Below are 17,216 nucleotides of genomic sequence, written 5' to 3' on the forward strand. Positions count from 1 at the left end.
ACTTTCTCTGAGAAATGTAATAATATGCATGCCAATTTGGAATATATAGTGCCTCATTTTTTATTTCTTCCCTCCTAGCGTAAACACAGTAAATCTGAGGTTTATAAAACAACATGAAGTTGTTTCATGAAGAAAAATATTGAAATTAGGGCACATTGCAACAGACTTGCATACAGATTACAAGATGGCGCCGGAACATGGCGACTCTCTGCGAGCTCTCCCTAACAGATCCCCTTTTTACTTATCTTACAATCGTTCGACCTTGTGTTGCCCTATTATTTATTTTCTTTTGTTTCCTTTTCTTTTCAAGTACTTAATGATCTGTTGAGCTGCTCGCAGAAAAAAACTTTTCACTGTACCTTGGGACACGTGACAATAAACAAAATCCAGACTCTATAACAAGACAACCAATCATCGTTACTTTATTTTTAAAATTATATCAGATATGTATTTATGATATAAGGAATTGATGTTTAATTTAATTGTACAGTTGCAAAGGTCAGGAATGGTTGATACATAGGGTGCTGGATTGATGGGAAATGAAATTTGTGTCCTCCTTTCTGTCAGAATTTAGGCCAGTTGATGGACGTAGTGTCCGTGATGTCTTATTTTATACTGGATTTTTGTTTCAATAGCAACACAAAAATAAAAGCTATCTTGATTGAAATTCTGTACAGGTCTGGAAAAAATGCAAGATGCGCATTTTTACTGTAGCCCAAATGGATGACAACAGTATTCAAATGAAAAAGGATCTTGCAACTTTTCTTTATCACCTGCGCATTGAAGCAGAAGTTGAAGTCGTTGAAATGGTGAGAAGTGAGCTTAGTAGGATAGGTTTGGAGCAACACACATGGTTTTCATTTTTTTTTAAATACTTTCTTACAATAAAAGCATCAAATTCTGTCCTCAGCATGGCAGTGATATTTCAGCCTATACATATGAAAGGACTCTCATGATGGAGCAACGGTCACAGATGTTAAGACAAATGAGACTATCCAAGACTGAGAGAGAGAGAGAGGTGAGCTGCAATAACTTTATTAATCACGCTAAATCTCCACAGATTTTATGATCATCAAATTAGTTGTTCCAGCAGACTAACCTAAATTAGAAATAAGTATTCTCAAACTGTGTTTATTAAATACCGTTTTGTTCCACGAGTCAGGTTTTCAAACCAGCTTTTTAAAAAAACTTTTAAAAAAGTATCTTGAAACTTCCATTCAAGAAGCACTGAGGATAGCAAGAAACCAGGATGTACTCTGGGTGAGGGACTTCAATGTTCATCACCAAGAGTAAATTGGTAACACCACAACTGACCTGAGGTACATAGCTGCCACACTGGGCCTGAGGCAGGTGGCGAAGGAACCAGCTTCTTGATATCCGTATCATCAATCTGCATAATGCATATGCCCATAACAATATTGTTAGGATTAATGATTGCACAGACATCATCGGCATAATTTTAATCTATCAAAATCTGTAACCTCATGGCCAGGTATATCTCACATTCTACCATTATGCCCAACCCAGGGCACTAACCTTGGTTGATGGAATGTGGAAAAGCACATCAAAAGCAGTGCCAGACAGTCCTGAAAATGAGGTGCCAACCTGGTGAACTACAACAGGACTAAGTGCATGACCAACAGCAGAAGCAACCTGCTGTAGAGAGAGCTCAGCAATCCCACAACCATGGGGTCAGATCAAAGCGCTGCAGCCCTGCCAATTCAGTCGTGAATGGTGGTGGACAATTAAATATGTAAAGGGTGCGGGGGGGGACAGCTTCATGACAGTTCTCATCCTCAATGGTGAAGGAGCCCAACATATGTGTATAAAAGACAAGAGGCACAATTTATTGAACTAGTGCGCCAGACTTGGTGATGCGGCGAGGCCAGTTAATCTCATGTAAGGCTTCTCGCAAGATTCATGGAACTCTGCATGCCTCGTGAGGTTTAATGAAATCTCGGGAGATGTCACGATCTGGATCTAGCCATCGCTGGGCGATATCCAGATTAACATATCTAAGTGAGCCATTAAGCTCATTTAATATGTCGGTGCCGTATTCTCCCGAGGCCCGGGAACTAACTGCCTCACCTGGGAAACATCATCATGCCGTCAATTAGCACTGGTCCACACAAATGTGACCAGGCGTAATGGCACTTGGGGGAGTCGCCCAGGCTTTGGAGGCCCCCGGGTGTTCGGACTCTGGGCACTGCCAGCCTGGCACCTTGGCACTGCTGCCCAAATAACCTGGAAATGCCACCCTGGCCGTGCCATTTTCCCCTTGTGACACTGAGGCTGACAATGCCCAGGTGCCAGGTTGCCCATGTCAGGGATCGGGCCAAGGGGTACTCTGCCTTGAGGTGGGGTGAGGGGGGAAGCTCAAAGACCCCCTAACTAGTATGTTGGGGCAGTTGTGGATCTGAAAGCCACGGTGGGGGAGCAGAGGGGAATCAAAAGATCGGGGTGCTGTTTAAAAATGGCCCCCAATCCACAAATGCTCTTCCTACACTGGCTAGCTAAGCTTGTCAATGCAGTACATGAGGTAATTGTGGCCTTGACAGGGTGTTACTTGCGAGGCAACAAAAAGTCAGAGTCCCTTTAGATAGCGGGGTTGTTCTCTGCATAGCAGTGCCAAGAAACACCCCGCTACACACGCCCTCTGTGACTCTGCCCAACTGGTTTCAACCACATTCACAATTACAGAATTTGTACGATGCTAAACAAGGCCATTTGGCCCATCGTGTGTGCACCGGCTTTCCGAATGAGCAACTCACCTAGTACCATTCTCCTGCCACCTCCCTGGAACCCTACACATTCTTCCCTTTCAGATAAGAGTCCAATTCCCTACTTGAATTGAACCTGCCTCCACCACACACTGAGGCAGAGCATTCCACACCCTAACCGCTCACGTGTGTGAAAAGGTTTTTCCTCTTATCACTATTGCTTCTTATAGTTATTACTTTAAATCTGTTCCCTCACATCCTTGATCCTTTCACAAAAGGCGAACAGTTTCTCCTTATTTACTCTGTCCAGACCCCTCATCCCTGTACGGCAGATGGTGAAACTGGAATCTAATAAAAATCTGGAATTAAATGTTGAGGGTCAGGATTATCCAGAGAATTGGGATAAAGGAATTCTGTTTGTATTATTTTGGGGCAGCATGGTAGCACAAATGGCTAGCACTGTGGCTTCATAGCACCGGAGTCCCAGGTTCGGTACCCCGCAGGGTCACTGCCTGTGCGGAGTCTGCACGTTCTCCCTGTCTGAACGTGGGTTTTCTCCGGGTGCTCCGGTTTCCTCCCACAGTCCAAAGACGTGCAGGTTAGATGGATTGGCCATGATAATTTGCTCTTAGTGACCAAAAAGGTTAGGAGAAGTTATTGGGTTATGAGGATAGGATGGAAGTGAGGGCTTAAGTGGGTCGGTGCAGACTCGATGGGCCGAATGACCTCCTTCTGCACTGTATGTTCTATTGTTTTGAATACCTCTATCGTATCTCCTCTCAGACTTATTTTCTCTAAGGAAAGCAGTCCTAACTTTTCCAATCTAATTTCATAATGGAAGATCCCAATCCCTAGAACCATTCTCCTGTATATTTTCTGCACTCTTTCCAATGGCTTCACATCCTTCCAAAGTGTAGACCCCAGAACTGGATGCAACACTCCAGCTGAGAAATTGTGAGTTATAGAAGTTCAATATTACATTCTTGTATACCCCTATTAATAAACCCGAGGATACTGTATGCTTTATTAGCCATTCTCTCTAGTTGCCCTGCTACCTTCAGAATTATGCTCATATACATCCAGGTCCCTCTGCTCCTTCGTCCCCTATAGAATTGTACCCATTGTTTTCTGCTGTCTCCATGTTCTTTCTGCCAAAGTGAATCATATCACATTTCTCCACATTGAACTTCATCTTCCACCTGTCCGCCTATTCTCCCAACTTGCCTATGTCACTCTATCTTCCTTGCAGTTCACAGTGCTTCAGGCAGAATTGTGACCTCTTCCTGAGAACTGCAGCATCATAGATGCCAGTCTTCAACCGATTCAGTTCATTCCAAATTATATCGAGGAACGGCTGCACTCTCTAGATACAGCAACGGTTATGGGCTCCAGCAATTTCTCAGCTTGTGATTTGTGCTGGTAAACTGGGCGCACTTTAGATTAACCTTTCCAGTATAGCTGAAACACTTGAGATCTACAAAATGAAAAATTGTCCAGTTATATCTAGTCCATAAAAAGCAAGACAAGTCTCATCCAGCTAATTACCATCCCATCGACAATGTGATGGAAGGCTGGAAGGCATCCACTGGTTAAAATCATTCACAGCACAAAAATGGTTGTACTTGTTGGAGACCAATCATCTCTGCCCAGGACATTGCCCCGAGGAACAACTGCAGCAATGTCCAACTATACTCATCTGCTTCATCAGTGACCTTCCCTTGACTGCAGCTATTTGTGCCAACATGCAACAAGACACTTAGCAAATTTCAGGGTTGGACTGATAAGTGGCAACTAACGTTCAAGTTCCACAATTGCCAAGCAATGACCATTCCCAGTAAGAGAGAGTATCGCCATCTCACCTTAACACTCAATGGCATCACCATTTCGGGAGTCTCCATTGACCAAAATACATGGCGACAAGAATATGTCAGAGGTTGGGAATTCTGCAGCATGTGATTCAGCTCCTGACTCCCTGAGGACTTTCCACCATCTACAAGCCACAGGTCAGGAGTGATGGCACATTCTCCACATGTCTGGATGACACTGAAGATGTTTGGCAGCATCCAGCACAAAGAAGCTTTCCATGTTCTATTCCAGAAAGACAGGCAGTGAAAGATAAAACTAGAACCTAATCTTTACACACTCGACAGACTTTTATTTACAGACAACAGCATTGCAAATATACACCTCTTAACCCAGCAACCACAGTTTTATGTTGCTGCATATATAGGAGCACAAGTGAATCCCCAGTTAATGCTCACCAACTGAATATAATGAAACATCCAATTAATACAAAATTAACATGCTTGATTGGCACCTCACCTGTAAAGAACATAATAGTTTTTTACAACACTGTTAAATTTTTAAAATGTTAACTCCTGTGGCTGCAGTACGTGCATCTACAAGCTGACTGAGCATATCACCAAAGCTTCTTCAAGAGTTTTTCCAAAACCCATGGAATCTATCACCTAAAGTAACAAGGTAAGCAGGCACATAGGAATACTACCACCTACAAATGTGCCTCCAAGCCACATACCATCCTGAGTCTACTGTATCATTGATCTTTCACTGTCGCTGGTTCAAGAACTTGATGCTTCCTCCCAAATGGCACTGTGGGTGTATCGACGGCAGTTCAAGAGGCAGCTCACCACCACCTTCTCAAAGGCATTTAGGAATAGGCAATATATGCCAACTTTCTGGTCAGTTACTCAGAAATCCCGTTTGCTTTCTTCCAGGCTCAGTTAGTAAAAGACAGGAATTCAATAATTCATCAAGGAAATGTGTACTCTGATGAAGAGGAAGAGGTACATGTTTACCCTGACAAAATACAGATGACGTGGACAAAAGAAAAATGTGAATCTGAAAGACACCGCAATAGAGCCACCACCCCGAACAGTTTCAGAGAATTAATCAGTATTAAACCGTAAGTGCCAGCCCTCTCTATTGAGGGACCACATTCTGCGAATAATAAATGTTATGTTTCCTCCTGCTGTATTATTTAACCATTGCTTACTGTTATTAGCAAATTACTTTTTTCTGACAGTTTTAGAATTGAGAGAAACAAAATCCCCCCACCATTATACATGTTAACTTTCAGTAGGCTAAAAGTTATTAACAAAATAGGCATATTATTCAACAGTGAGACCAAATTTCATAGACTAATTGTTGTATTAGGTTTGGTTACTATAGTTCAGCGTAATTGCATTTGACCATAAAAGTAAGGGGGGGGGGAAGAAGTGTGTCAAATTATGCTCCTTAAAACTTACAAGTATATTTCTTAATAGTCATTTTGACTCGTAGGTCAGTTATAAATTATCGGTAATTGCTAAAGTGGGGCAGATGGAGATTGAGGAATTATGTCACATTCGCCATGATGCAACACTTTGATTTTAAACATTTTCTTCATTGAATTGATCTTTCAATTATTGAATATAAAGTTCTAGACCAGGGCCCTGTTTTAGTGAGTGGTGTTTGGTCAGCTTGTGAAATTGCAAAGCTGAGCAACATAGGAACAGATTCTCATCAGGTAATTTTTTCGCTGGGAGATACAATCATAGGAGATAGTTAAATAGCACAGAGGCAGGCCATCCAGTTTATCAAGTCTGGGATTGCCTTTTTTCCATATGAGTCAGTTCATCCAATCCCATTTATAATCAATTATCAAAATCTCTTGGCAAATAATATTTCTGAACTCCATTTCAACAACTCTTTTTTTTAATCTGTAAATTGCATTTACAACAGTCATAATGTCTAAAGAGGTCATCTATAATCTCCTCTAATTTATTGTTTGAATCTTTCAATTTGTGGTTTCTATTTATCATCTGCTGATCAACGGCACGGTAGCACAGGGTTTAGCACTGTTGGTTCACAGCACCAGGGTCCCAGGTTCGATTCCCGCTTGGGTTACTGTGTGCAGAGTCTACACATTTTCTCTGGGTCTGCGTGGGCTTTCTCCGGGTGCTCTGGTTTCCTCCCGTTGCCTCTAGATGGAAATTGGCATAATTGTACTTAGTTTCTGAATAGCAATGAAACAATTTAGTTTTTATAAAGGTCATTAGACAACTCCATTGAACTCTTTTTACTGCCTCTTACAAAGTAGGGTGGTTCGCTGAGCTTCTCGACACATTGCTTTAATTTAATGCCCTTGTGCCTCTTGTGTTTTTCTTTTATTTCTTGATGACTGATGGTAACTTAATTATGCAAAAGAGCTCATCTGTTCCACAGTCTTTTGTTATGTTAACTATTTCCTTACATGCAAAATTTACCCCACCCAAATAAAGAATTCAATGTAATCATTCAACTTTCCGTTCCATCATTATTAATTAGAAGCCTGAAGGCACAGGGTGGTTTTCATATGTATGCTAATGCCACTTGGGCAGCACAGTAACACAGTGGTTAACTCTGTTGCTTCACAGTGCCAACTCCCAGGTTTGATTCCCACTTGCGTCACTGCCTGTGTGGAGTCTACACATTCTCCCCGTGTTTGTGTGGGTCTCTTCCGGGTGTGCCGGTTTCCTCTCGCAAGTCCCGAAAAACATGCTTGTTTAGGTGAATTGGACATTCTGAATTCTCCCTTGGTGTACCCGATCAAGCGCCAGAGTGGCAACTAGGGGATTTTCACAGTAACTTCATTGCAGTGTTAATGTAAGCCTACTTGTGACAATAATAAAGATTATTATTATCACCTCACCGCCTCCTCTCATGACTCCTCCACTGTTTCTAAATTATTAGATTGCTTATCTGACATCTTGTACTGGATAGACAGGAATTGCGTCCAATTAAATATTTGGAAGACTGAAGCCATTGATTTTGGGCACTGCTCCAAACTCTGTTCCCTACCTGCTGACTCCACCCCTCTCCCTAGCAATAGCCGGAGTTTCATCCAGTCTGTCCACAACCTTGGTGTGAACAGACTGAGTCTCTGATCTCATATTCACGTTATCACCAAGTGCACCTATCTAAACTCCATAATCTGACTTCACCTTCATCTCAGCTCATGTGCATTAATTTGTTACCTCGAGACTTGACTATTCCAATATGCTCCTAGTTGGTCTCCTTCATTCTCTAGTCCGTAAACTTGAGATCTTCCAAAATTCTGCTGCCTATGTATTTTCTCTCACCAAGTACAGTTCCCCTCACATCCATGCACTCGCTGACCGACATTGGCTCCTGTGGAGCAACGTCTTGATTTTAAAAGTGCTCATTCTCATTTTCAAACCCTTCCATGTCCTCGTCCCTCCCTAACTCTTGAAATCACATCCACCTTACTGCCTCTCTACCCCCCCTTTCTCCTTTAAGACATGCCTTAAAACCTGCCTTTATGGTCATCTAACCGAATAACTAATAATAATCTTTATTATTGTCACATGTAGGCTTACATTAACACTTCAATGAAGTTACTGTGAAAATCCCCTAGTCACCACACTCAGGCACCTGTTATGGCTCACTGAGGGGGAATTCAGAATATCCAATTCACCTAACAAGCAGGTCTTTCAGGACTTGTGGGAGGAAACAGGAGCACCCGGAAGAAACTCACACAGACATGGGGAGAACGTGCAGACTCTGCACAGATAGTGACCCAAGCCAGGAATCGAACCCGGCTCCCTGGTGCTGTGAAGCAGCAGTGCTAACCACTGTGCTACCTTGGTGCCCTGTATAAGACTTGCTTATGGGGCTTTGTATTATACTTTGCTTTATGATGCCCCCGTGAAATGGTTTGGGACATCTACAAGGCATGGTAGCTGTCAGAAAGTAAGCTTTCACTGCACCCTTCAGAACTATTGTTGCTCTTATCTGAAATAATTTCTTAACTTTATCTTAACTTGATATTGTGCCTTTGCCCACTATTTGTAATGTGTTGGTTACCTTTTTCAGAGACCAGTCCAATGTAAGGAGAATGCACACAGCAGTAAAGCTGAACGAAGTTATTGTAAATAGGTCCCATGATGCTAAACTGGTTTTGCTAAACATGCCTGGACCACCAAAAAACCAAGATGGAGATGAAAACTGTATCCTTTACCAAACGCTTTTTCTGCAAATAGCCTTGCTAGAATAGTTAGTCAAAAGAGGAAGAATGACAATATTCCAGTAAAGTGCACGACAATAACTTTTAATGACAATCAAAGCTTACCCCATACTTGTAACTTATAAAATCAGAATAATTTTTAGTACTTATTTAGATGTCAGAAGATTTTCTAAAAAATTATATTGACATGTTTTTCCAGCTTGAATTGACCTTTTCACATTTTCTCTCCCCCTCACGAAGCTAGGTCCACAATTTTAAATTCAGGACATCGAAATAGGCACTAGATATTTAACCTTTGTTCCATTCTGGCTGCTCATCCAGATAAAGTATGCCAAACTTGTTTTCAAGAATGTTTGTTTTTAGTTTAACTAAAATTTATGCTCATCAGAACTGCTGATGTCGGTGCCAGGGAATCTAACTCCGAGCATTCAGTGTCCACTTTTATTCACTTTTCTCAACTCAAGAAATCAAAAGTGAAACTTCTTGTACTCAATTCAACAACCTGTAATCAGATCAACTTCAGTAGGACATCATACACTGCTACTAGTTAAAACAATTTTACTGATTACACAGCTATCTTTTCAGTTCCTGACCATGCCATTTATACTTCTATCCATGGGTTTATTTAAAGTAGATTTAGATGCGATCTTTAAAATTGTACTTTAATTCAGGAGTGATATCTTGACATAACTCAAGGCAAGTGGTGTTCATAAGATATAGGAGCAGAATTAGGCCATCCGGCCCATCGGGCTGCCCTGTCATTCGATCATGGCTGAAATGTTCCTCATCTGTTACCTACAATGCTACAGACCAAGAGCTGGATGGCGAAATCAGCCAGAGCAACTCCTCCGTAGAACATATGAGCTAGGAGCCAGGAGTAGGCAATTTAGCCTCCCAAGCCTAAACACCTTCAATGTGATCATGGCTGATCCCATAGTGACCTCAACTCCATTGTCCTGTCCGTTCTCCATAACCCTTCACCCCATTTCCAATTAAAAGTCTGTCTAACGCCTTCTTAAGTTTACTCACTGTCCCAGCATCCACCGCACTATGGGGTAGTGAATTTCCAAACTGTGAGACCAGATGGTTATTATCACAGAGCACATTATTCACATTGGTTGTAGTATAACTCTGGATGTAAAATCATATTAGGGTACCTGGGGAAATTTTAAAATTTCTACGGAATAGTTTTGCTCCTGTGAGGAAAATGAAATTTCCTGCTGCTCTCTTCCTATATCAGTATTTGGGTACCTTCATTGCTAAGATCAATCCGATGTAGTCTGCATGATAAACTGTCTACCAATTGCACATTGCAGTCCACATATACCATTGTGTCAACAGCACAGGTTCACTTTTACGTGTCAACTTGCGTTGATCTGTGGCAGTGTTTTGGTATGAACATTGAGTTAGGATGCCAATATTCATTCCATGCAATGTTTTTCACAAAAGGATACTTTCATCCTTTTAATTTGCCTTAAATCTAAATACCAGTTGTCAAAGCAACGTTAGTCCACTACATCTTTCAGTGTCTCAAGTAAAATCTCTGAAATTGTGTGCTATGGTTTCAGAGCTTCTACCTGTTGAAAACATCTGTCTGTTGTTTTAGTATTTTCACCTTGAACTCTCCCAATATTTCTCGTGGAGTAGCTTCATTGAAGCTTTGCTTTTTTTTTCAAACAGCAAATGTGTGCTTTGAAGTTCAATTAAGGAAGCAAAATAAACCAGGGATTAGTGTTGGAAGCTCCAGAAGAGTCACAACATAAATGACAACTTCTCTTGGGTTTATGGATCTTTCATTGTGGAATGCTTTGTTTGGTGGGGTTGTTGATCCAGTGAAGTTTTGCATCGGTGGCTGACAGTTGGTAAATTAGATGGTGCATGTGTAACAGTTTTCACAGAATCACAGAAAATACAGTGCAGAAGAGGCCCATTGAGTCTATACCAACAGATAGAACATAGAACATAGAACAGTACAGCACAGAACAGGCCCTTCGGCCCTCAATGTTGTGCCGAGCCATGATCACCCTACTCAAACCCACGTATCCACCCCATACCCGTAACCCAACAACCCCCCCCCCCCCCTTAACCTTACTTTTATTAGGACACTACGGGCAATTTTAGCATGGCCAATCCACCTAACCCGCACATCTTTGGACTGTGGGAGGAAACCGGAGCACCCGGAGGAAACCCACGCACACAGGGGGAGGACGTGCAGACTCCACACAGACAGTGACCCAGCCGGGAATCGAACCTGGGACCCTGGAGCTGTGAAGCATTTATGCTAACCACCATGCTACCCTGCTGCCCCTAACCTACCTAATCCCATTTACCAACACTTGGCCCATAGCCTTGAATGTTATGACTTGCCGAGTATCATCCAGAAACTTTTTAAAGGATGTGATGCAACCCGCCTCTACCACACTCTGGGTAAAAAAAGGTTTTTCCTCACATCCCCCCAAACCTCCTACCGCTCACCTTAAACTTGTGTCTCCTTGTGACTGACCCTTCAACAAGGGGAACAACTGCTCCCTACCCAGCCTCTGATTTTGCCCGTACACCTCAATCAGGTCACCCCTCAGTCTTCTCTGCTCCAATGAAAATAACCCAAGCCTATACAACCTCTCTTCGTATCTTAAAAGTTCCATTCCAGGCAACTTCCTGGTGAATATCCTCTGCACTCCCGATAGTGCAATCGCATCCTTCCTATAATGTGGTGACCAGAACTGCACCTACTACTCCAGCTGTGGCTGGAGTACAAGTTCCATACAACTCCAAATAAGACCTCCTTGCTTTTGTAATCTGTGTCTCGATTGAAATAAGCAAGTGTCCCGTATGCCTTTTTCACCACCCTATTAATCTGCCCTCCAGTCATCAGAGATCTATGGACAAATATGTCAAGGTCCCATTGTTCCTCGGAACTTCCCAGTATCTTGCCATTCATTGAATGCATTCTTTCCCAATTTCTCCTTGATCAGCTCACACTTTTCAAGGTTAAATTCAAGGTTAAATTCCATCTGCACTTATCTGCCCATTCATCCCCTCTATATCTGTAACCTAAGATACTCAACGTCACTGTTAACCACCCAACTAATCTTTGTGTCATCTGCAGACTTACTGATCCTATCACATAATTGTGGTAGTCACCGCTGTTGTATTATGTATACTGCATACGAGGGTATTACGGAAAGGCCCCTGTACTAGCTCCATCCAGTAGGCAGAATATAAATGTGTTGGCTCTCTGAGCTGCAGCCATTTCGGCAGCAGCTGCGGGAGGCTCCACATCTCTGCGTAATAAATTGATGCACTATCAATTATGACGAGACAAGAGTAGAGAGTAATCTAGGCTTTATTACGCAGAGTTGTGGAGCCTCCCGCAGCTGCTGCCGAAATGGCTGCAGCTCGGAGAGCCCACACACTTATACTCCGCCTACAGGACGGAGCCAGCAGGCAGGGATCTACCTGTAGTACAGGGGCCCTACCGTAATACCCTCGTGTGCAATATACACAATACAACAGTGGTGACTACCACATTCATCCGCTGTTTAAAAAAAAGAGTCCAGCGGAGTGGTGGAAACTATTTATATACAGGTTGCTTAAACTTAAGAAAGAGGTTACAAATTTAGACAGGCGCCTTGATCCGGCGTTGCGAGCGCCGCAGTTGTGGTGGCGATTCAGGCGTCGGTTCGGTCGTCGGTGACTCCGGGAGCGCGTCGACCTCATCTTCATCCATGGGTAGGACCAAGGGGAGGGCGGATCGTCCTGGAGCGGGGCTGTGTTGGAGTGCGCTGGGGGGAGGGAGGGTGGCGCCAGGGCAGAGATGGGGGGGGGGGGGGGGGGGTGACCCTGCTGGTGCCAGGTCCCTGAGGGAGACTGTGTCTTGGCAGCCGTTGGGGCACACTACGTAGGCCTACTGCGGGTTTGCGTGGAGAAGCTGTACCCGCTCAACAAACGGGTCTGCCTTGTGGAGCCGCACGTGCTTGCAGAGGAAAACGGGTCCTGGTGCTGCTAGCCATGTTGGGAGCGAAACCCCGGCTGTAGACTTCCTAGGGAAGGCAAAGAGACATTCATGGGGAGTTTCGTTAGTCGCAGTGCACAGAGCGACCGAATGGAGTGAAGAGTGTCGGGGAGGACCTCCTGCCAGCGGGAAGCCGGGAGATTTCTGGACCGTAGGGCCAGCTGGACGGCATTCCAGACCGTCCCATTCTCCCGTCCACCTGCCCGTTTCCCCGGGGATTGTAGCTGGTCGTTCTGCTCGAGGCAATGCCCCTGTTGAGCAGGTACTGACGCAGCTCATCGCTCATAAATGAGGATCCCCGGTCGCTGTGGACGTAGGCTGGGAAACCGAACAGAGCGACGATGGTGTTGAGGGCTTTGATGACGGTGGCAGATGTCATGTCGGGGCATGAGGTGGCGAAGGGGAATCTTGAGTACTCGTCGACCACATTGAGAAAGTACGTGTTGCGGTCGGTGGAGGGGAGGGGCCCTTTGAAGTCCACGCTGAGGCGTTCAAAGAGGCGGGAGGCCTTCACCTGGCGCGCACGGTCTGGCCGGTAGAAGTGCGGTTTACACTCTGCGCAGACCTGGCAGTCTCTGGTGATAGCCCTGACTTCCTCGATGGAGTAGGGCAGATTGCGGGCCTTTATGAAGTGATAAAAGCGAATGACCCCTGGGTGACAGATCATCGTGCAGGGTGTGGAGTCGGTCCACTTGTGTGCTGGCACATGTACCTCGGGATAGGGCATCGGGGGGCTCATTGAGCTTACCGGGGCGATACAAAATCTCGTAATTGTAGGTGGAGAGCTCGATCCTCCACCTCAAGGTCTTATCATTTTTGATCTTACCCCGCTGCGTGTTGTTAAACATGACGGAAACCGACCGTTGGTCAGTGAGGAGAGTGAATCTCCTGCCGGCCTCCAATGCCGCACAGCTTCAACGATAGCTTGGGCCTCCTTTTCAACAGAGGTGTGCCGAATTTTGGAGCCGTGGAGGGTGCGGGAAAAGAATGCCATGGGCCTGCCTGCCTGGTTCATGGTGGCGGCCGGAGCGGCGTCTGATGCATCGCTCTTGACTTGGAAGGGAAGCGTCTCGTTAACCGCGTGCATCGCGGCCTTGGCGATGTCGGCCTTGATACGGTTGAAGGCCTGGTGAGCTCGGCCATCAGTGGGAAAACGGTGGATTGAATGAGTGTGCGGACCTGGTACTGTGCAATCTGATTGACCATATCAGATATGCGAAGGAGGGGAGGAGGTACTTGTCGAGCTGCGTGTACCGGTTGATGGTCTGACTGTACTCAACGACCATCCTGTTTTTCTCCTTAGTTTTCACCGCTACCACTTGGGCTCTCCAGGGGCTGTTGCTGGCCTCGATAATACCTTCCCGCAGCAGCCGCTGGACCTCAGACCTGATGAAGTTCCTGTCCTGGGCACTATACAGTAAGGGGTGGCAGGGGCCCGCCAAATTTCAGGGTAGGCTCTGGAGGTTGCACTGGAAGTCCAGGCCGAGTAGCAAGGCAGCGCAGAGGTTGGGGAGGTCGTAGAGCCGGAACCCGCTGAATTCTATGCCCTGGATGGTGAGGGTGGCGGTGCAGTACCCCAGATCGCCACGGAGTGGGATCCGGAGGCCAGGGAGATTCTGTGGTTGGTGGGGTGTACCGCGAGGGAGCAGCGCCTTACCGTATCAGGGTCGATGAAGCTCTCAGTGCTCCCGGAGTCCAGAAGGCAGGATGTCTTGAAACCATCGACCTTCTCTGTCGTCGACGCAATCGCGAAGTTGCGTGGTCGGGACTGGTCGATTGTGACGGAAGCCAGACGTGGCTGGTCGGCAGTGGTTGCAGGCGATGAGCGGCCCAATGAGGTACCTGACGAGCAGGGGTCCTGAGGTAGGCAAGATGGCAGCGCCGACGGGCTACACATGTGAGGCGAGCAAGATGGCGGCGCCCATGGGCCGTACGTGTTGTGAGGGGAGCAAGATAGCGGCGCCCACGGGCCGCACGTGGTCTGAGCGAGGAAGATGGCAGCACCCACGGGCTGCACGAGGTCTGAGACGAGGAAGATGGCGGCGCCCGTGGGTCGCACATGGGGGGTGTCGGGGCAACAGCGGCAACTGAGCGGGCCTGGCACGCAGCAGCAAAATGTCCTTTCTTACCGCAGGCCTTGCAGAGCGCGCTCTGTGCCGGGCAGCGTTGTCGGGCGTGTTTTGACTGTCCGCAGAAGTAGCACTTGGGTCCCCCGGGGTTGTTTGGCTGCCCCGGGGTTATTTGGCTGCCGCGCGGCGCTAGCCTGGGGTTGGCTGGGAGAGGTCGCTGGTGGGGTGCACGGTGGCGGGATCCACGATACCCAGGAGGGCTGGGCCGTGCGGTCGGGGGCATACGCCTGTATATTGCGTGACGCGACTGTGAGCGAGAGCGCTAGTTTCTTGGTCGCCGCGAGGTCAAGGGTAGCCCCTTCCAAAGAGTCGCTGGTGGATATAGGCCGACCCTATGCCTGTAACAATCGCGTCTCTAAGTAGCAGGTCAGAATGTTCAGAGGCCGAAACGGCCTGACAATCGCAGTCTCTCACTAGGAGTTGCAGGGCACTCCAGAAATCTTCCACAGACTAACCGGGGAGTTGATACTGTGTGGAGAGGAGGTGCCTGGCGTAGATTTTGTTGGTCTGCTGACCGTAGTTCTCCTTCAGTAGCGCCATGGCCTCAGCGTAGGTCGGCGCGTCCCGGATGAGGGGAAAGATGTCTGAGCTCAGCCGCGTGTAAAGGATCTGGAGCTTCTGTGCCTCTGAGGGTGGTTCAGTCGCAGATCCGATGTATGCCTCGAAGCAAGCTAGCCAATGTGCGAAGGCCGACTTGGCGTTGTCTGCTTGAGTGTGCAGCTGCAGGCGATCAGGCTTGATGCGGAGATCCATCGTTTTAAAATCTATGTTTATATAAATGACGAATAATAGTTAACACAGATTCCGGTGGTACACCACTGGACATTGGCTCCCAGTCACTAAAACAGCCGTCTGTCATCACCCTCTGTCTCCTACAACTAAGACAATTTTGAATTAGGGAACCATTGATGACAGAAATTGTGAAACTAGTCAAAAAGAAAGCATACATAAGGCGAGGCAACTAAAAACAGACAAGCTTTTGAAGAATATAGGGAAAATATGAACAAACTCAAATGGGAAGTTAGGAGGGCTAAAAGAGGCCATGAAATGTCAATGGCAGCAAAGAAAATCCCAAGGCCTTTTATCCATAAGAAACAAGAGGGTAGCTAGGGAAAGAGTAGGCCTCATCAAGGACAAAGGAGAGAAGTTATACGTTGAGTCAGAGGAAGTAGGAGAGATCCTTAATGAGTACTTTGCATCAGTATTCACCTGGGAGAGGGATGTTGAGATTAGGGGTGAGTGTGTAAATACTCTAGGACATGCGAACATAATGAAGGAGGAAATGTTGAATATCTTAAAATGCATTAAGGTGGACAAGTCCCTTGGGCCGGATGGGATATATCCCAGGTTACTGTGGGAGGCAAGAGAGGAAATAGCTGGGGCCTTAACTGAGGTGACAAAATTAATTGATGAGAGAAAGACTGTGGATGTCGTCTACATGGACATTTGACATAAGGCATTTGACAAGATCCCTCATGGCAGACTGGTACAAAACCTAAAGTTGTATGGGATTCGGGTGTGCTAGATCAGTGTTTTTTCAAACGTTTTTGCCCGGGACCCGTTTTTGCCAACCGACCATCCTTCGGGACCCACCCTGGCTGACCGTTGTGACCCGTGCTGGCTGACCTATGCGACCTACACCGGCTGACCTTTGCGACCCATTATTTTCACTTACCTTTAATGTGACAGATGAGCATGCTTGGTCCTCATGATCTTACTTGCTTTGTTATTCAATGTACGTTTCTGATAATGACTTCCACTTATGATTTAAGATCTCACTGCATTGGTTCAAAAAAATTGAGATGTTTGTCCTCATACCCGTCATGTTTAGTCTTCAGCTGTCTTTGAAGTTTTGAGGGTTTTAAACTTTCATTTGCCAGTACATCACTGCATAGAACACAGATGAACTCTGAATCCTAATCCTAATAGAAACAATTAATAACCCATAACTCAAGTAATCATTTTTATGCTGCTTTCTTCCTGTTTTCAGCTCCTTCATGCATTGTTCATTAGACTCCCAGGAGTTTACACCAGCACTGCTGGCAGCTGTAAAATGCAGGAATCTCTTTCGCGCCCAGAACAAATGACGTCAGCGTACAGGGCATATGACCTGCACTCTGTCGCCGCTTCCTGCGGGAGGGCTCCCTTGATTGCTGGAAAAAAACTGACCCTGGTCAGCGCACTGACGTCAGGAGGAGATGTTCCACCCCCCCGGGCTCTCGGCCTGCGCATTGCTTGATGCGGCACACATGCACGGGATGGCCGGCAATCCCAAAAGTCCATCGCCACCAGCATTTTAAAAAGCCAGTCGTAGCAGTTACCGTTCC

General features: G+C 45.9%; 1 protein-coding gene across 3 annotated transcripts in view; it reads left to right on the forward strand.

Annotated features, from left to right (window-relative positions):
- Positions 1 to 17,216, forward strand: part of slc12a4 (solute carrier family 12 member 4) — a 216,504-nt gene that overhangs the window by 193,431 nt on the left and 5,857 nt on the right. For all 3 annotated transcript variants that reach the window (XM_038806749.1, XM_038806750.1, XM_038806748.1), the window contains exons 20-23: positions 678 to 809; positions 911 to 1,018; positions 5,456 to 5,643; positions 8,595 to 8,728. In XM_038806749.1, the coding sequence (XP_038662677.1) occupies positions 678 to 809; positions 911 to 1,018; positions 5,456 to 5,643; positions 8,595 to 8,728 (562 nt within the window). The remainder of the gene's footprint in view (positions 1 to 677; positions 810 to 910; positions 1,019 to 5,455; positions 5,644 to 8,594; positions 8,729 to 17,216) is intronic.

Source organism: Scyliorhinus canicula, chromosome 9 (assembly GCF_902713615.1).
Source record: "Scyliorhinus canicula chromosome 9, sScyCan1.1, whole genome shotgun sequence".
Lineage (NCBI taxonomy): Eukaryota > Metazoa > Chordata > Chondrichthyes > Carcharhiniformes > Scyliorhinidae > Scyliorhinus > Scyliorhinus canicula.